The following is a 17,952-nucleotide window of genomic DNA, read 5'->3' as shown; positions in this document are numbered from 1 at the left end:
CCTCAATTAGGTCCCCTCTCCTCCTCCTTTTCTCCAATGAAAAGAGACCGAGCTCAGTCAACCTCTCTTCATAAGATAAGCCCTCCAGTCCAGGCAGCATCCTGGTAAACCTCCTCTGAACCCTCTCCAAAGCATCCACATCTTTCCTATAATAGGGCGCCCAGAACTGGACGCAGTATTCCAAGTGTGGTCTAACCAAAGTTTTATAGAGCTGCAACAAGATCTCACGACTCTTAAACTCAATCCCCCTGTTAATGAAAGCCAAAACACCATATGCTTTCTTAACAACCCTGTCCACTTGGGTGGCCATTTTAAGGGATCTATGTATCTGCACACCAAGATCCCTCTGTTCCTCCACGCTGCCAAGAATCCTATCCTTAATCCTGTACTCAGCTTTCAAATTCGACCTTCCAGAATGCATCACCTTGCATTTATCCAGGTTGAACTCCATCTGCCACCTCTCAGCCCATCTCTGCATCCTGTCAATGTCCCGCTGCAGCCTACAACAGCCCTCTACACTGTCAACGACACCTCCGACCTTTGTGTCGTCTGCAAACTTGCTGACCCATCCTTCAATCCCCTCGTCCAAGTCATTAATAAAAATTACAAACAGTCGAGGCCCAAGGACAGAGCCCTGTGGAACTCCACTCACCACTGACTTCCAGGCAGAATATTTTCCTTCTACTACCACTCGCTGTCTTCTGTTGGCCAGCCAATTCTGTATCCAAGCAGCTAAGTTCCCCTGTATCCCATTCCTCCTGACCTTCTGAATGAGCCTACCATGGGGAACCTTATCAAATGCCTTACTGAAGCCCATATACACCACATCCACAGCTCGACCCTCATCAACTTTTCTAGTCACATCCTGAAAAAACTCGATAAGGTTTGTAAGGCATGACCTACCCCTCACAAAGCCGTGTTGACTGTATTTGATCAAGCCATGCTCTTCCAGATGGTCATAAATCTTATCCCTCAGAATCCTTTCTAACACCTTGCAGACGACAGACGTGAGACTTACTGGTCTATAATTGCCGGGGATTTCCCTATTTCCTTTCTTGAAGAGAGGAATTACATTTGCCTCTCTCCAGTCCTCAGGTACGACTCCAGTGGAGAGCGAGGATGCAAAGATCTTCGCAAGTGGCGAAGCAATTGCATTTCTCGCTTCCCAAAGCAGCCGAGGACAAATCTGATCCGGGCCTGGCGACTTGTCAATCTTAATGTTTGACAAAATTTTCAGCACATCAGCTTCGTCTATCTCTATCCATTCCAGCATGCACACCTGCTCTATAATTGATATCTCTTTGTGGTTGGAAATGCAAGCCCACTAAATGACTGGCTTACTGTTACATTTTCACGTGTTAGAGCTAACTTCTCGGCAATTCTCTTCAAATCACGTGTCTTCCTTGCTTCCTTTCATCAAAGTCTTCTGAAAACCCTTCTCTTCAGATCTATGCTCACTCCACATTTGTCAAATGTCTGCTTTTTCACATTTTTATGTTGCAGAGCACTTTTAGCTATAAAGTGAAAAAATGCTGCTGCATTAAGCATTTTGAGATATTATTTTCTTATGATGAATCTCATATAGAATCATAGAAACCCTTCAGTGTGGAAGCAGGCCATTTGGCCCATTGCGTCCACACCAACCCTCTGATGAGCATCCCACTCAGATCCAGCCCCCCCCTACCCTATCCTTGTAACCCAGCATGTCCCATGGCTAATTTACCACGCCTGCACATCCCTGGACACTCTGGATAATTTAACATGGCCAATCCACCTAACCGGCGCAATGTGGGACTTGGGAGGAAACTGGAGCACCTGGGGAAAAGCCATACAGATGCGTGGAGAACATGAAAACATCAATCAGACAGTCACCTGAGGGTGGAATTGCGGGTCCTTCACAATGTGAGGCAGCAGTGCTAACCGCTGAGCCACCCATAAAAATCTATGTTTTTGCTACATTGTGCTGTGTAGCGCAATACTACACTAGGCAAAGCCAGCACTTGTAACAAAGCAAATAGAAATGCTGGGATGGTGCACTGGTTCAAAGGTTAGCACTGTTGCCTCACAGCACCAGGAACCTAGATTCAATTCCACCCTCAGGCAACTGTCTGTGTGGAGTTTGCACATTCTCCGTGGGTCTGCGTGGTTTCCTCCAGGTATTCTGGTTCCCTCTCACGGTTCAAAGGTAAAGTAGGTTAGATGGATTGGCCATGCTAAATTGCCCATTGTGTAGGTTCGTTGGATTAGTCATGGGAAATGTAGGGTTACAGGAATAAGGTGGGGAGGGGGTGAGTCCATGTAGGTTGCTCTTCAGAGGGTCAGTGTGGATTTGTTGGGCCAAATGGCCTGTTTCCACACTGTAGGGATTCCATAGAATAAGGTTTTGTAAAGAAATGGCCAAATTTGTGAAACATCTTTTTCCAAGCTGGAAAATCAAAGAATTATTAAGATCTCATGAAGTGGAAACAGGCAAAGAGGCACAATATTCTCTGACAATTTCCCACAGTTTTATGTTTGGAGATATATCTCAAGCTCAGGGACAATATTAACAGGCCACTCCCATTTAATACATTTTCTAACTAACCTGTTTTGAGATGTTTTTACACACTTCTGGAAGAGTAGGACTTGAACCTCAGACTCCTGGCTTAGAGGTAGTAGGACTTGAACCTCAGACTCCTGGCTTAGAGGTAGAAATACTAACACTACACAAAAATTGACCTTGCCATTCCCCAATTAAAATCTGAAATGTTAATTCTGTCCACTTGATGGAGGAAGACAGGTAACAGAATAAAGAGTGAGCCATTTCCACACTGTCCAATCCCAAATTTGAAACTACCATTAAACAGGTCTCAAAGTCAATCTGGCCACCCACTAGAATTTTATAGATCAGACCACTTTCCACTTCTTTCTGAGGACCTCCTCCTCATTAGATCCACTGCATGTTATAGTAGAGAAAGGGACCTTAGGTTTGTCGATCCTGTGCTTTTTTTAGAATTAATCACAGAGTCCCACTCCCCTGCTCTTGTCCAATTTATTGTAATTATTTTCCATTCAAGTAGTTGTCCAAATTTATTTTGAATGTCACTGTTCAAACTGCTTCCACCACCCTTTCAAGCGGTAAATTCCAAACCATAATACTTTACTGAGTACAAGAAATATCCTCACCTTGCATCAAGTTCTTTTGTCAATCACCTTAAATCTGTACCTTCTGGTTAAAAGGAATTCTCCTACTGAACATTTACTGTGGTACTTTAGTAAAAGCAAGTATGTTGTTCCTCTGATGATTGATAGTTTGAGTGTGGATTAAGAGTCTTTCCCAATCCTTTTGTCACCTTATTTGTCTTCTTCAGTGTTTCAGCTTGGTGTCCCCCACCACCAAATTAGTTTCAACTGTGCTCCACACTTTCGTGTGAGGACAAATGACTGAGTTCTGTAGAAGTGCAACTCGTTCACATTTAACAGGCCCGTCCTACCACTGAACTGCCCCCTATGTCTCAGCAATGTTCAGTTCTAATTATTTTAAGACCTGTGCTGATTCTCCAGCCACATTTTAATCTAATCTGTGCTTCTGATTAACGCATGACCCTGGGAATAATTTGGATTGCAATCTTTAAGGTTCTACTTTATAACTTATTCTCAAATTCCTGAAACTCTGACTGTAGGATTTCAATGTTTTCCTTCCTAAACCCTTGGTTCCCACATGGACCATGCTTTGTTTCTCGAAATGTTCCACATCGATTCTGTGATGCCCTTTACCCTGTCATCAGAGGAACAACATACATGGTTTTATTAAAGTACCAGCCTATCCACTGGAATTTAGAATCACCTTTGCCTAGAAAGCCACCTTTAAATAAAGTCTGAGAGTTAAGATAGACCATTTCTAGAGCAGCAACAGATTTTCTAACTGGTTGAATTAAGGCCACATGAATTTCAAATGCTTGGCTCAAATCAAGTATTGACAGCTTGCCGTTCTTACATCATAGTAATCTGTAGGCTAAGTCCTTTTCAAAGTACAGTCTCACAATGCAGTTGCGCTATGTCACTCAATCACTGTGAAGTAGCCCTGTATAAATTGTTGCAAGCAACTATCTGAATTGGTGCACTGTAATAACCGCTTTGGGATTCAAATATTTGTTAAATGCCAGACAAAAACACCCTAATAATTCATTATTAGTATGTGAATTTTAAGTGTTTTGTTTGAAGATGAGTTAATTAAAATAGAAACAAAATCAGAAATTGCTGGATATTCAGCAGGTTTGATAGCATCTGTGGAGAGAAAGCAGAGTTAACATTTCAGGCCCAGTGACCCTACTACAGCCCATTCTTTAGCTGAAATGGAGTTTCCTCTTGTGCAGATGAAGAGTGTGAACATAACTGGGGTGAGCAGCAGACTCTGAATTGGCAGTTCTCAATTCTATTGAGATTTTTTATTTATTCCAGTTTGTTTTTATTTTGTTAATTGCTGATGGATAAATTAACCCAGATTTCTTTTGAAATGACTGCTGTACTGGTGTTTAATAATTTACATAATATTTAGCCTAGTTAAATTTATTTGAGCTTGTTAAGCTTTCAAAGAACAGCTGAAACCAAGAAGAGGCTCTTTAGTTCCACGAGGACTTGCCAAGCTAATATCAAAACTACCTTGAATACCGCTTAAATGTGTGCCCTCCCTTTTAAGGGAATTCTCATTGGAAGTATATGTGACAGGACTTAAGCCCTCCCTGGATAAACTGGCAGTAACTTCAGCTTAACACAAATGTAAATGTGGGAGCATTGTGATATTGTCAACTCTCATTGGCAAAAGCTACACCCACTACTGCTAGAAGGGGGAGTGATGGCCTGAGTGGTATCATTGGTGATTTAGATTATTGTAAGCAACTTGAAAGAATCAGGCTTCAGTAATTTATTTTAAACTAGAAGGAAGGAAATATCTCTAATCCAGTGAGAAACAGGTTTTCAAGGTCTAATGGTTCTCCGTATTCACTAGGTTGCAATAAGCAATATATGTTTCTAAAAAAAAATGTGCAGCATGTAGCAAGGTGGATGCAGTGCCATTTCTGTCATTTGTGGCACCACGATGGTTGGCTACGTAGCATTGCAGGTGAATAAAGAATGGATCCCTTTGCAGCAGCTGTGGCTGTGAAACCTAGATGACAACTGCAAGTCGAAGCAGAATGCAGATACAAAAAAATCTCGTGCAGCAGGCAGAATTATTCCTGAATTTACCATCTGGATTTCAAAATATCTTCTCTTCCCCTCACCCTTCTGCATATTCACCCTGTTGCAAGGCCTGTATGTGTAGACTGATGAATAGATTAGCAAAGCCATTCCAAGTAAGTGGGTGAATGGCCCGATAAAAAAAAATTAGCTGCAGGACTGACCGTGCAGAATGAAAAACCAGTGTGCCACACACTTCTTCAAGGCAAGAAATGCCATAGCTTCATCAGTTTCATTTTTTTCAAGCAAAGGACAATTCAACTTTGTAAATTAACATTTCCAGGCCACTTTCATGCAAAGTTCTTTGCATAACATGAATTGCCATCTTATATTGTGTACAATATTAACGGTCACAAAATGTGAAATACACACTTGACACAATTTTCAAATCCCATACAGCTCTTCACCGTAATGTATTACGTTGATATTTTGCGCTAGCACAATGCTGCCCCTTGGTGGTTGTGTTTTGTTTCAGGATAAAAGCTATCCTAATGCTCCTGCTATGGAATCATTTAATATGCTGGCTGCCAGCAGACATTCTGCTGAGCTTGTGATGGTCCAACACCTCCAGCATGTTGTGAGAACCCTGCATCAAAGTTAGCCAAAGTGTTGTGGTTTGCTTTCTGCACGTACTGCTTCAGGGTGAGTGGGGTGTTACAATTTATCCCAAAGGTTTGAGAGCCATGACTAAAGATCTCTGCTTACCGCCGATTCCGCTGCTTTGAAATACCTTCTAAATAACTTACTAAGATCTTCCTTTTGATTGGCAGGCGTGTTTTGTGTGAGATATAAATTTCATCTAAAGTTTGAGTGAAAACAAAATGTTACTGCAAATGTTCTTGAATAGTGCATGAATTGCATGTTCAAATAACAATGTGTTGGTATTCTATGAATATAATTTGTGACTTGCTAAAATAAACAAATAATTGCAATATGTTCATTTGATTTTAATTAAAATCGCTGTGTCAATGGCCATTTTATCATCCTTGAAATTTCTGTTTCTAACTGGTCCATGGTATATGTTGAAAATGTTACTTTAAATAAAAATGTTACTTCTGAAGTGAACTTAATATTAAAAAGATTGAATTCACAGGATGGTAGATCCAAGGTGTGAATTAATATTTTGATCGAGGGTAAGAATTCCTGTTGGGTAGGATCAATTTTCTCAATGTAATTTTCCAGGAATAAAATACAGCACTGCTAACAGATTGCCGAATTGTAATTACAATACATTCAGTAGAAATTGAGTTTCAGTAATCTTTTGCAGTCTAAAACAAATTGCTTTAAACGGTGACCCCATCCACATAAACGACCAAGCCTTTGGACAAATTCAGACAAATTGCAGTCCTTCAATGAGGCTTCAAAACTAAGCTACAAAAACAAAAAATGCTGGAAAAACTCAGCAGGTCTGAGGAAGGGTTGCACACCTGAAACGTTAACTTCTGATTTCTCTCCACAGTTGCTGCCAGACATGCTGAGCTTTTTCAGTAATTTCTGTTTTTGTTTCTGACTTATAGCACTTCTTCTGGTTTTCAAAACAAAGCTTTGCTTTATAATATGAGGACAGTAATATCTACATTTAAAAAGGTATTTTTTGAATTTTAATATAACCAATATTAGTAAATGAAACTGCACATAGCTTTTTAAAGTCATTTTCATTAATTGCAAGTTGGGATAATCATGTTGGTGCATTGACAATAAATAAAAACTTTAGCTCTTAGTTCAGGAGCACAGAATCAAGACAATTCCCAGTTCTTCAAAACTGACTTGGGAAAAAAAGTACTCAGAAGGTTAGATTTTCATTCTGGGTGGGTGATAATAGGAATTGTGGCAAATGATCTTAAAAAGAGCTTAGAGGCTGCTGGATGGAGGGATGGACTAGCTGGGGGACCCACCTCATTGCACCCAGCACTTTGTCAAAGCAATGTAAAAATACAACAAACAAGAAACCCTGTCCTCCCCAAGCATTCCTCATGCCTCATCTTGGCCATCTCATGCAAGCTCACTGCAAGCAACCCGCTCACCATCCTCCAAGGTCCCTCATGTCATCAGTGCCAATGTATCCTCATATGACCACCCCATGGCTTCTTATATTCACTGCCAATGTATGTCCTTCTGACCCTTTCTAGTCCCTATGCCAATTCATGTCAATCCACTTACCCATACAATTACCCACACTAACTCACACAGTGGGAAGACCTTAGGATGTGAGCAGAGATTAAATAAAGCTCCAAATATGTATTCCTGAATTTGCTATTTAAAAAAAGTAATTTATGGGAAAACATTTAATTTGCTTTAATAGCTTACAAAACAAGTATTTGAACTCATTGGTATCTTCAAAAAATTTAGAATGATTTGGAATTGTCAATCTAACAGTGAATTGACAATGTAATAGTAAAAGATCGTGAAATCAGTTGTGCTGCTCTGATCTTGCGATGAAGGCCCTCCTGCTCATGTCAGAAGAATGAATTGCAAGCATTTATATCTTCTAACACTGCAGACATGTTTTTCAAACATCTAAAGGGCAGGGATTTTAAATTCCATGTCAACTTGACAGCTTCAGGACTGTTACCTCGATTGTTTACTTGACAGCTTAGCTTGACAGTTCTAATCGGTTTATTCATGTTACACATTTTTGCCTACTTTTATTGTCCCTAAAGGCACTTGACCTCTTCCACAAGGCACCTGCCCTCCCAAAGGTCTCCAACAACTAAATTTGAAAGTGTACCTTTACCTCTAAAAAGATTTCTCCAAAGTACCCCAGCAGTTTTAGACCTTCCCTGACCAGATGTAAAGGCAACAAGTCACGATTTGAGCATCCCACTTGCAAAAGTGTGATCAATATGAAACAGTTGTGAGTCACTATGTATGATTGCTTTTATGAATCACATAATCCATTTCCACTTCTCTTTCCCCTGACACTCTGCAGAATATTGTAGCTGCTGTTTTTAGAGACGTTAGTTCGGATGTGAGCCTTTTTCACAATTTTTGTCATGATGAAGAGGCTGTCCAGAATCATAGGATCTGTACGGTATGGAAGCAAGCCATTCATCCCCTCAACCCTCTGAAGAGCATCCCACCAAGGTCCACCACCTACACTATCCCTGTAAAACCGCATTTCCCATGGCTAATCCACCCAGCCTATACACCCCTGGACATTATGGAAAATGTAGTGTGACCAGCCCACCTACCTTGCACATCTTTGGACTGTGGAAAAAACCTGGAGCATCCAGAGAAAACCCATGCAGATATGGGGAGAATGTGAAAACTCCACATAGTTGCCCAAAGCTGGAGTTGAACCCAGGTGCTTTGAGCTGTGAGGCAGCAGTGTTAACTACAGAACCACTGTACCACTCAGCTACATGAAAATTTGTGCATTCATAATTCTCTACTTTCTACTATCTTGTTTTTAAATTCAGTCATGGAATGTGAGTGTCGCTGGCTGGCCAACATTTGTTATCTGTCCCTAGTTGCACTTGAGAAGGTGGTGGTGAGCTGCCTTCTTGAGACACTGCAGTCCACCCACTGTGGGTTCACCCAAGATGCCCTTAAGGAGGGAATTCCAAAGTTTGAACCAGTGACAGTGAAGGAACGGTGATAATGTATGGCTGAGAAGGGGTGGACGCTAGGAAGTTGCTTCCGTCAGGCGGGAAGACTAGGACCCGTGGCACAGCCTTAAAATTAGAGGGGGTAAATTTAAAACGGAAATGAGACGACATTTCTTCTGCCAGAGAATGGTGGGCTTGTGGAACTCATTGCCACGGAGTGCAGTGGAGGCCGGCACGTTGGATGCCTTCAAGGCAGAGATCGACAAATTCTTGATGTCACAAGGAATCAAGGGCTACGGGGAGAGTGCAGGGAAGTGGAGTTGAAATGCCCATCAGCCATGATTTAAATGGCGGAGTGGACTTGATGGGCCGAATGGCCTTACTTCCACTCCTATGTCTTATGGTCTTAAATATTTCCAAGCCAGGATGCTGAGTAGCTTAGAAGTGAACTTGCAGATGGTGGTGTTCCCATATACCTGCTGCCCTTGTCCTTTGAGATGGAAATGATTGTTGGTTTGAAAGGTACTGTTTGAGAATCTGAGGGGAATTTCTGCAGTGCACCTTGTAGATAGTACACACTGCTGCTACTGAGCATTGGTAGTGGAGGGAGTGAATGCTTGTAGATGTGGTGGCAATCAGGCAGCGTGGTTTGCCCTGGACTCTGTTGAATATCTCGAGTGTTGTTGGAGCTGCGTTCTACCAGACAATTGGGGAGTGTTCCATCACACTCCTGACTTGTGCCTTGTAGATTATGGACATGCTCTGGGGAGTCAGGAGGTGAATTACTTGGTGCAGTCTTCCTAGCTTCTGAATTGCTCTTGTAGCCACTGTGTTTATATGACGAGTCCAGTTGAGTTTCTGGTCAATGATAACTCCCATGATGTTGTTAGTGGAGTTTTAATGATGGTAACACCATTGATTGTCAAGGAATGATGATTAGATTCTCTCTTGTTGAAGGTGGTCATTGATTGGCATTTGTGTGGTGTAAATGTTACTTGCCACTTGTCAGCCCAAGCCTGGATATTGTCCAGATTTTGTTGTGTTTGAACATGGACTGCTTCAGTATCTGAGGAGTCATGAATGGTGCTGAACATTGTGCAATCATAAGCGAACATCCCTAACTCTGACCTTATGATGGAGGGAAGATCATTGATGAAGCAGCTGAAAACAGTTGGGCCTACAACACTATCTTGAGGAGCTCATGCGGAGATTTCCTGAGATGATTGACTTCTAACAACCACAACCATCTTTCTATGTGTCCAAACAGTGGAGATTTTTGCCCCTGATACCCTTTGATTCCAGTTTTGTTCATGCTCCTTGATGTCAGCAGCTGTCACTCTCACCTCACCTCTGAATTTCAGCTCTTTTTCCATGTTTGAATCAAGCCTATAATTAGATCAGGAATTGAATGGCTCTGAGCAGGATATTGCTGAGCAACAGCTGCTTGATGACACCTTCCATCACTTTACTGACGATAAAGAGTAGACTGATGGGGCTGTAATTGGCAGGTTGGATTTGTCCTGCTTTTAGTACATAGAACATATCTGAGAAATTTTTCACAGTATTGCAACTATACGGAAAGAGCTTAGCTAGGGGATCAGCAAGTTCTGGAGCACAAGTCTTCTGTGCTATTGCTGGAATGCTGTCAGGACCCATAGCCTTTGAAGTATCCAGTGCCTCTAACCATTTCTGGAGTGAATCTAGTTGGCTGAACACTGGTATCTATAATGCTGGGAGTGACTGGAGGAGGCCGAGATGGATTATCCACTCGGCACTTCTGGCTGAAGATTGCTGCAAATGCTTCAGTTTTATCTTTTGCGCTAGTGTGCTGGGCTCTTCCATCATTGAGGATGGGGATATTTGTGGAGCCTCCTCCTCCACAAGGTTGTTTAAACGCCTACCACTATTAATGACTAGAATGACAGAACTATGGAGCTTAGATCTGATCCATTGGTTATGGGATCACTTAGCTCTGTCAATCACTTGTTGCAAATACTGTTTGGCGTGCAAGCGGTCCAGTTTGGGGGCTTCACAGATTGACACCTCATTTTTAGGTATGTCTGGTGCTGTCACTGGCATATCCTCCTGGGAAAGGAAGTATCCAGAGATGGTGATGGTGGTCTTTGGGACATTGTCTGTAAGGTATGATTCTGTGAGTATGACTATGCCAGGCTGTTGGTCAACTAGTCTGTGAGACAGCTCTCCCAATTTTGGAACTAGCCCCTGCATGTTTGTAAGGAGGATTTTTCAGGGTTGATAGGGCTGTTTCTACAATTGTCTTTTCTGGTGCCTAGGTCAATGCTAAGTGGTGTGCCCAGTTTCATTTTTGTTGAGACTTAGTAGCAATTCATAGAACTGAGTACTGATACAACTGAGTACAACTCTATCTCTCCTCACACTCTTTTGGCTGTTTCAACGTCTATTCGTTCGATCAAAACCAACTGTAATGTTCACCTTCCTTCTTTCAGGACTTCCTTTCTGGCCTGTATGCTAGATTATATTGGTTTTGGTGAGAAGAGATTATTTCTAATCGCCTCAAAAAGCAATCCCTGACATCTCCTGGTAGATCCACTGCCCCACCGCCAGCATCTCTATCGTCTCCAAAGGCTTTTTAATGTGCTTTTTTCCCAAATCTGGTTTTATCTCTCCCGCAGCTCCAGATTTGAATATATCTAATCATGTTTTAGATCTTGCTATAGTCCTATAACAGCTCTAAACAACGTTACAGTTGATGTTCTTTATGGCTATACCCATAATGTATCATCCCTCCTCATCATCTTTGCACCTTTTGACACACCAGCTAAACTACTTTCCTCCAAGATATCCTTTCTAATGCTCACCTCAATATGACCACCTTCACTTTGTTCCATTTTATCTATTCAATTGCAGCTTGAACATTTCCCAAAGTGGCATCTCTTGCCAGACCCACATTGTTGCCTCCAGAGATTAATCCTTCATTCTTCCTCTAACTACCTACCAAACTTTGGTGGTGCCATCAATCAACAACAGATCACCTTCAAAATGATATCAAGCTCCACTGTGCACTTGGTATCTCAACAACTCCCCTGTGTTGGCTGACAATCTATATTGCATCCAGTCCAATAAGCTGCAGTTTCCACTGGTTCACAGCTGGAGGGAATTGTTGCCTTAGTTGCTCCTACAGTTTGTACACCTACAACCAATTTCATCTTCCACTTTGCAGCCATTGCCTTGACCAAATTAGAATATTTAACATGGTGGCTTTTTGAATTCAGCACTGATTTTATGACTACATAAGCTCTATATCACAACTTTGAACTTTCCAACATCATCTACCTCTTTCTATATCAAAGCTTATCTCTTGCTGGAATTATTCAAGCCTTTGTTCCTTTCAGTCTTGATTATTGCAACAAATTCCTTGCCAGCCTCCAAACCTTTGAGCCTTTGTCCCATTCCACCTACATCAAGTTCCATTTATCAATTGCTTTTCTCTTCTACTGCATTAATCGCCCAACTCTTGATGTTTCCAATCTAAAGTTGTCATCCTTGATGTTGCCTATTGTTGTAAACTCACTTTATCTTGCAAAGCCCTTCTGACTCTCCGTTCCTCTGATCCTACCCTCTTCTGGAATCCCATCCCCTATAACCTGTACGCAATTTGCAGTCACTGCGGCCTCATATTTTGAAAGTCTGGGCCAAAACCCATTCAGATATGCACTAACCTTCTCTCTTTTCAGACCCTAATTAAAGACAACTCTCACTCTTAATAACTTCTCCTTTGGTTTAATTTTTAATTTTGCCTGATGAAGGCTTTTTGAAGAGCCTTGAGAAATTTTTCTACATTGTTAATTTCCAAGTTGTAACTACTTTCAGACTTTTAACTTCTGATTAAAGAATGCTTCAGGGTATTTCATCTTTTAGATGGGGATATCATCCCAATTTCACATTGCAGGAAAATATTGAGCTGGTCACACTACAGGTCAAGCACTTTGGTTATACCTGGGCTAATAAACTTAATTGTAAAGGAATAAGCATAATACACGATTGCTTTGAGCCTTTTACAAGATATTCTTTCATGTTCTCTGATTATGAAAGAGAGGTATGGTTTGAAATAGACATTCCTTCTTTGGCTAGAACCAATTAAAAGTATTTCACTGTTTGGTTTTTCTCTGAATGATTTCCCTCCACTTTATTCTCATTTCAGCTGTTCCTGTTTCTTCTTATCTCTCTTTCTCTCTCTCTCTCTCTTTGTCTGTTTTATCCGTATATTTAACACAGCAGTGCAAGAATCCGAACATGAGGATGTAAAGGTTGTAACAGATGTGCAAGCTCCAAAGCCTACTAAAAAATCAAAGTCCTCAGCTACAGGTTCACAAGCTGCCAGCCTCAAGAAGGAGAAAAAGGCGAAACCAAAAGGTCAGCTCGTTACACAGAAATGCATGGAGACCAACTGTCTCTACATTAAGAAGCATGCCTACTTGTAATACAGAAATATACTGCAGTGAATTTCCCTTAATTTTACTTTACATTTACAATTGGAGAAGGTGATAGGTGAAGCATGCATTTAGAAATCCAGCACAATCATCAAAACCTCAGAGTAGGATCCATGGGAGAAAATGTAGAAGTATCCAGAAGAGCAAGAAAAGATGCTTCAAAATGGAATTCAATTGTGTTATGCAAAACTTGTAATTTGTTGACTGTGATATGTTATTAAGAGTAAAAAGAGAAGTGATGTCTTATAAAGAGGTAGTATATAAGAGTCCTATGGCAAATTTGTTGTCTGCTTTTTCAATAACTTTATCTGTGGTCTATTTGGTAAAACCATTTTGTAAATGAGATTCATACTGAAAGTGATGGCTTACTCCCAGCCTGTGTAAGATAGGAGCCAATGAACATTGCTCTGGGTACGGGTCTGAGGAAGGGTCACCGGACCCGAAACATTAACTCTGTTTTTTCCTTCACAGATGTTGCCAGACTTGCTGAGCTTTTCCAGCAATTTCTGTTTTGATGCTCATGTTAATACAATTTTACTCATCATGCTAAACATTTAGAATAATTTGCAAGGTACTATAAATAAAAATAATGAATTTCATTCCAGATAATGGGACCAGATTTTGCAAGGGGACAGTTGAAGTTCTGGAAGAGTGAACTTCAATGAGCAAATTTGTCATTTCTCATTTCTTCACAAAATTACAGTGTTCACTTCTACTTGGAATCACATACTGTGCAGGGCAAGTTGAAGTGTGCTAGATGTTGGAGTAGTGGTATGGTGTCTATTTTTGTTTAGTAACTAGGTCACTTGTTGGTTTAAGCTTCATCACTGCATCAGATGTTTCTCTTTCACCATGCAACCAGTGGTATTATAGAGACATAGAGGTCTCTGCATTCAGGAGAAAAATATTGGATAACTCGAACAATTAAAAAAAAATAGAAGAAAGCTCTTGTTCATTAGGATCCCCACCAGGCAGCCCAATCAAAAGTAAGCCCTGAACATACCATGTATATTGAAACAATGGTTGATTTTGTGCAAGAATGAAAATTGTGAGCTTTTCATATATTGTGTGTATGAGTCAAGCCCTGATCTTTGGCCCAAAAATCCTCCATTTTCGCAGCTTTGAGCTTTTATATACAGCAGGATTGGTAGAAGCAGTCTAATTAGTCTCTATTTCAAAGTTGCTCGTTTCTCATTTAGATGTTAGAAATGCCTATATTTGGTTGGGGCTGCAAATTCGGCACCATGGCCAGCAACAAAATAGTTTTTGAAGCCCACAAATGTGTTACTTGTGTAAAAGTGAACTTGTAACAGTTTGCCTAAAAGTTTGGCCTCAGAATCTCAGCTTTTACCTGAGTGTATACAATAATTGCTGATGTTCCTAAGTTGCCAAAGCACTCAGACCTTATAACTGGTACAATATGCAGCTTGAACATTCAAATAAAATGGATAAATTAGGTGCTGATGGAATTGTGTCAGAAACAATGAGATCAATTCCTTCAATCAAAATGAACTCTTAATCCCTGCAAAGTGGCCTTGAGACATAATCCTGCCATCCTGTTTTAGGATGTCTATTTGGTACTTTTGTGCTTTAACAGCAAATTGTAAATCATGCCAGACCTTCAAAATCACCAGCTGCATTGGTTATTCATCCAGAAGACAAGATTTGCTTCAAACAGTTCCGCAGGAAATGTGCTTGTTTTCACAAAGAACTGATGTAGCTTTTCTTCTGTTTTTCATTTTCTTCTGTCTGCATCCTAAAAACTAGGTATACAATTGAGATTGATTTTAAAAAACCTTCAAATGACAATAATGCCCTTTAGCAGATGGTTCAATGCCCACAGACTCCCTGAAAGCTGCGACATCAACTCCAACTTTGGAGAACACAATTGTTTCTATCTCATATAAACAGATTTTTTAAGCCCTTTATAAAGCTTATGCAATAATGTTTTCATGACCTGCAACGTGTACAATCTGTAAATTAAATGATTGGATCATAAGACCTCAACAAAATAATCTGGTGTTCTTGTGCTTAAATCTTTCTAGAAATATCAAAGGATTGTGATTGGTATACACAATTCTCTCTGATGCATTGTTTGCAGCGTAAACATTAAAATGTTGTAAGGCCATTATCAAACTCAATAACTCTTTTTCAATAGTTAAATATTCATTTCTGGTGGGCATTGAGTTTTTTTGAAAAACTTGATTGGCTTTTGAATTCCACAATCATCCTCCTGTAACAACACAGCTCCAACACTTACATCACTTGCGTCAATGATGGCTTTAAAGAGTTTCAAGAAATTTGGCGTGGCTAAAATTGGTGTTGTGGTTAACCCTGCTTCTAAATTCTCACCTGCCTCCTGGTATTGTTCTGTCCACTGAAATTTCATGTTTTTTTTTAAACAAATCTGCCAGCAGTGCCACCACACTACTGAAGTTTGGTACAAATTTTCTGTAGAGTACGCTCAATCCTAAAAATCTACTGGGGACTATCTCAACTTGCCACCAATGAAGTCCCTTAAATGGCCAATGAATACCTATTTAAGGGTTTCAACTCTCTAAAGGCTTAATCATCTGCCTTTCCAACAGGCCAGAAGAGTGGTTGGTGTCTCATCTGGGAAACCAGGGCAACCTGTCTGCCAGGGTGAGAGGGGCATTCCTTTTACTCCATTCTGTAAACTATTGAGATCTGGAATGGGGATATTAGGGTGGTTGCTGAAAGCCAATCCCTGTCATTGCTGCCAACTCTCTGACCTCCTTATCATGAGACCCAGAAGAAAAAGATTTACCTCCTTGGCATTAGATCCCCTGAAGGCTGCAATGATTTGAGGGATAGAAAAGGCAGTTTCTCGCACAATGGGGTTTCAACATAAAGGTCTGTATTTCACTGAGAAGCTTACTAATCAGTTCTTGATATTCTGACTGAGCGTGAGACAAAGAGCTTTCTTGTTGACAGGGGCAGAATTAGTTGCCACTGAAAATGCCTGCCCCACCCCCCCACATTTAAATCACAAAATAAATTGTCTTGACCTATCAAACTACCTTCATAATAGAATTTGACCACTGTTACCAATGAGAAAGTAAGCTGCTAACTATATTTAAGATATCAGTGGAAGGAAATGATTAAGAGTAATTATAAAGCTTTGTGAGACAACAATGACGATAAGGAATGGCTATTTCCATCTATATGATTACAGCTGCTCTTGAGTTTATAATGAGTAAGTAGTAGGGAGGCCATATAAAAAACGAACAGTTGGCATATTGTGGTAGGAGATACTTAGAAGGTTAATAATGCCGCATGGAAGCATTTAATCAAAATCTTAATCTTTTGTTGAGAGGTATTACTAAAATATTCTTTCTAAAATGAAATGGAATAGGACTCATGTACTTCATCTGCATTGGCTCATCGATATTTTGTTTCAGCATTGTCCTGCTGTGTTGATTGACAGATTCTTATGCAGCTAATTTCACATTTGCTCTACACAGAATTAGTGAGATATATCAAGGAATAAGCAAATACCTCAAGAAAAATTCTTTGGTATTTGTGAAATTCAGAAAATGGGCTGCGTTGGCTAAAGTTAATTTGTTGCTTCTTCTATTACTCATTGTACTCATTAGAGTTTAGAAGGATGAGGGGAGATCTATAGAAACTTACAAGATAATGTATGGTTTAGAAGGGGTGGACGCTAGGAAGTTGTTTCCGTTAGGCGGGGAGACTAGGACCCGTGGGCACAACCTTAAAATTAGAGGGGGTAAATTTAGAACTGAAATGAGACAACATTTCTTCAGCCAGAGTGGTGGGCTTGTGGAATTCATTGCCGCGGAGTGCAGTGGAGGCCGGGACGTTGGATGCCTTCAAGGCAGAGATCGACAAATTCTTGATCTCAGAAGGAATCAAGGGCTATGGGGAGAGTGCAGGGAAGTGGTGTTGAAATGCCCATCAGCCATGATTTAAATGGCGGAGTGGACTTGATGGGCCAAATGGCCTTACTTCCACTCCTATGTCTTATGGTCTTATTAATAAATTGGAGAAGACAAAGTTGCCTCAGTATGACGTACTGTTATGTCCTTGAGAACAGTAAACCACATGAGTGCAGCAACTGTAACAAAAGCAAAAATAAAATTACATCTGTAATGGACAATGAAGTACACTTTGACTTTTGAAAGCTCGTATATAATAGAGCATAATTTGACATAAAAGTGAATCTAAAACATGTTAGACCCTACCTTTTGAACATGTAGCTTTTAAGTTTTTTGCAAGGCAAATTCTGAAAGTGCAATCTGGTAATGGTGAAATAAGAACCAGCATTTGGGACAAAGTGAGCAACTGTGTATCTTACTGCAAATCGGGTTGAAAGACTATGAAGCAAACACGTCTAAGGGCTAAGAGAAAACGTAAATTAGTGAGAATTATTGAGGCACAGAATAAGAAACAAAATGAGGAAAAGAAAGATTATATGAAGTTAGAGGACAACATACGCACAGTAAAAGTAAGCAAACATTTTAAAATATTACAAATTTAATATACCGAACAATTAAAACATGAAAGAAATTAAACTTCATACCCACAATGATTCATTTTCAGTGCCTGAGATGTTGATTGGCAGTAATTAACAGTTGGTACATCATACTAAATGGTACGTAGACATAAATGGATAGGATTTAAATTTCTATGATGAACTTAGTTTGCACAAATTGAGCAACTTCACACCATAA

The 17,952-nt window shown here is 40.3% G+C and overlaps 1 protein-coding gene across 10 annotated transcripts in view; it reads left to right on the top strand.

Moving 5' to 3' along the window:
* Positions 1-17,952, top strand: part of tub (TUB bipartite transcription factor) — a 358,157-nt gene that overhangs the window by 284,091 nt on the left and 56,114 nt on the right. For 8 of the 10 annotated variants that reach the window (XM_048546123.2, XM_048546124.2, XM_048546125.2 and 5 more), the window contains one exon: positions 13,023-13,160. The exons of 1 other annotated variant lie outside the window; for it this stretch is intronic. In XM_048546123.2, coding sequence (XP_048402080.1) covers positions 13,023-13,160 — 138 coding nt within the window. The remainder of the gene's footprint in view (positions 1-13,022; positions 13,161-17,952) is intronic. One more of the 10 variants, XM_048546122.2, reaches the window with a different exon arrangement.

Source organism: Stegostoma tigrinum, chromosome 17 (assembly GCF_030684315.1).
Source record: "Stegostoma tigrinum isolate sSteTig4 chromosome 17, sSteTig4.hap1, whole genome shotgun sequence".
Lineage (NCBI taxonomy): Eukaryota > Metazoa > Chordata > Chondrichthyes > Orectolobiformes > Stegostomatidae > Stegostoma > Stegostoma tigrinum.
Note: the sequence above shows the minus strand (reverse complement) of the source record. Positions and strands in the feature narration are given on the sequence as shown.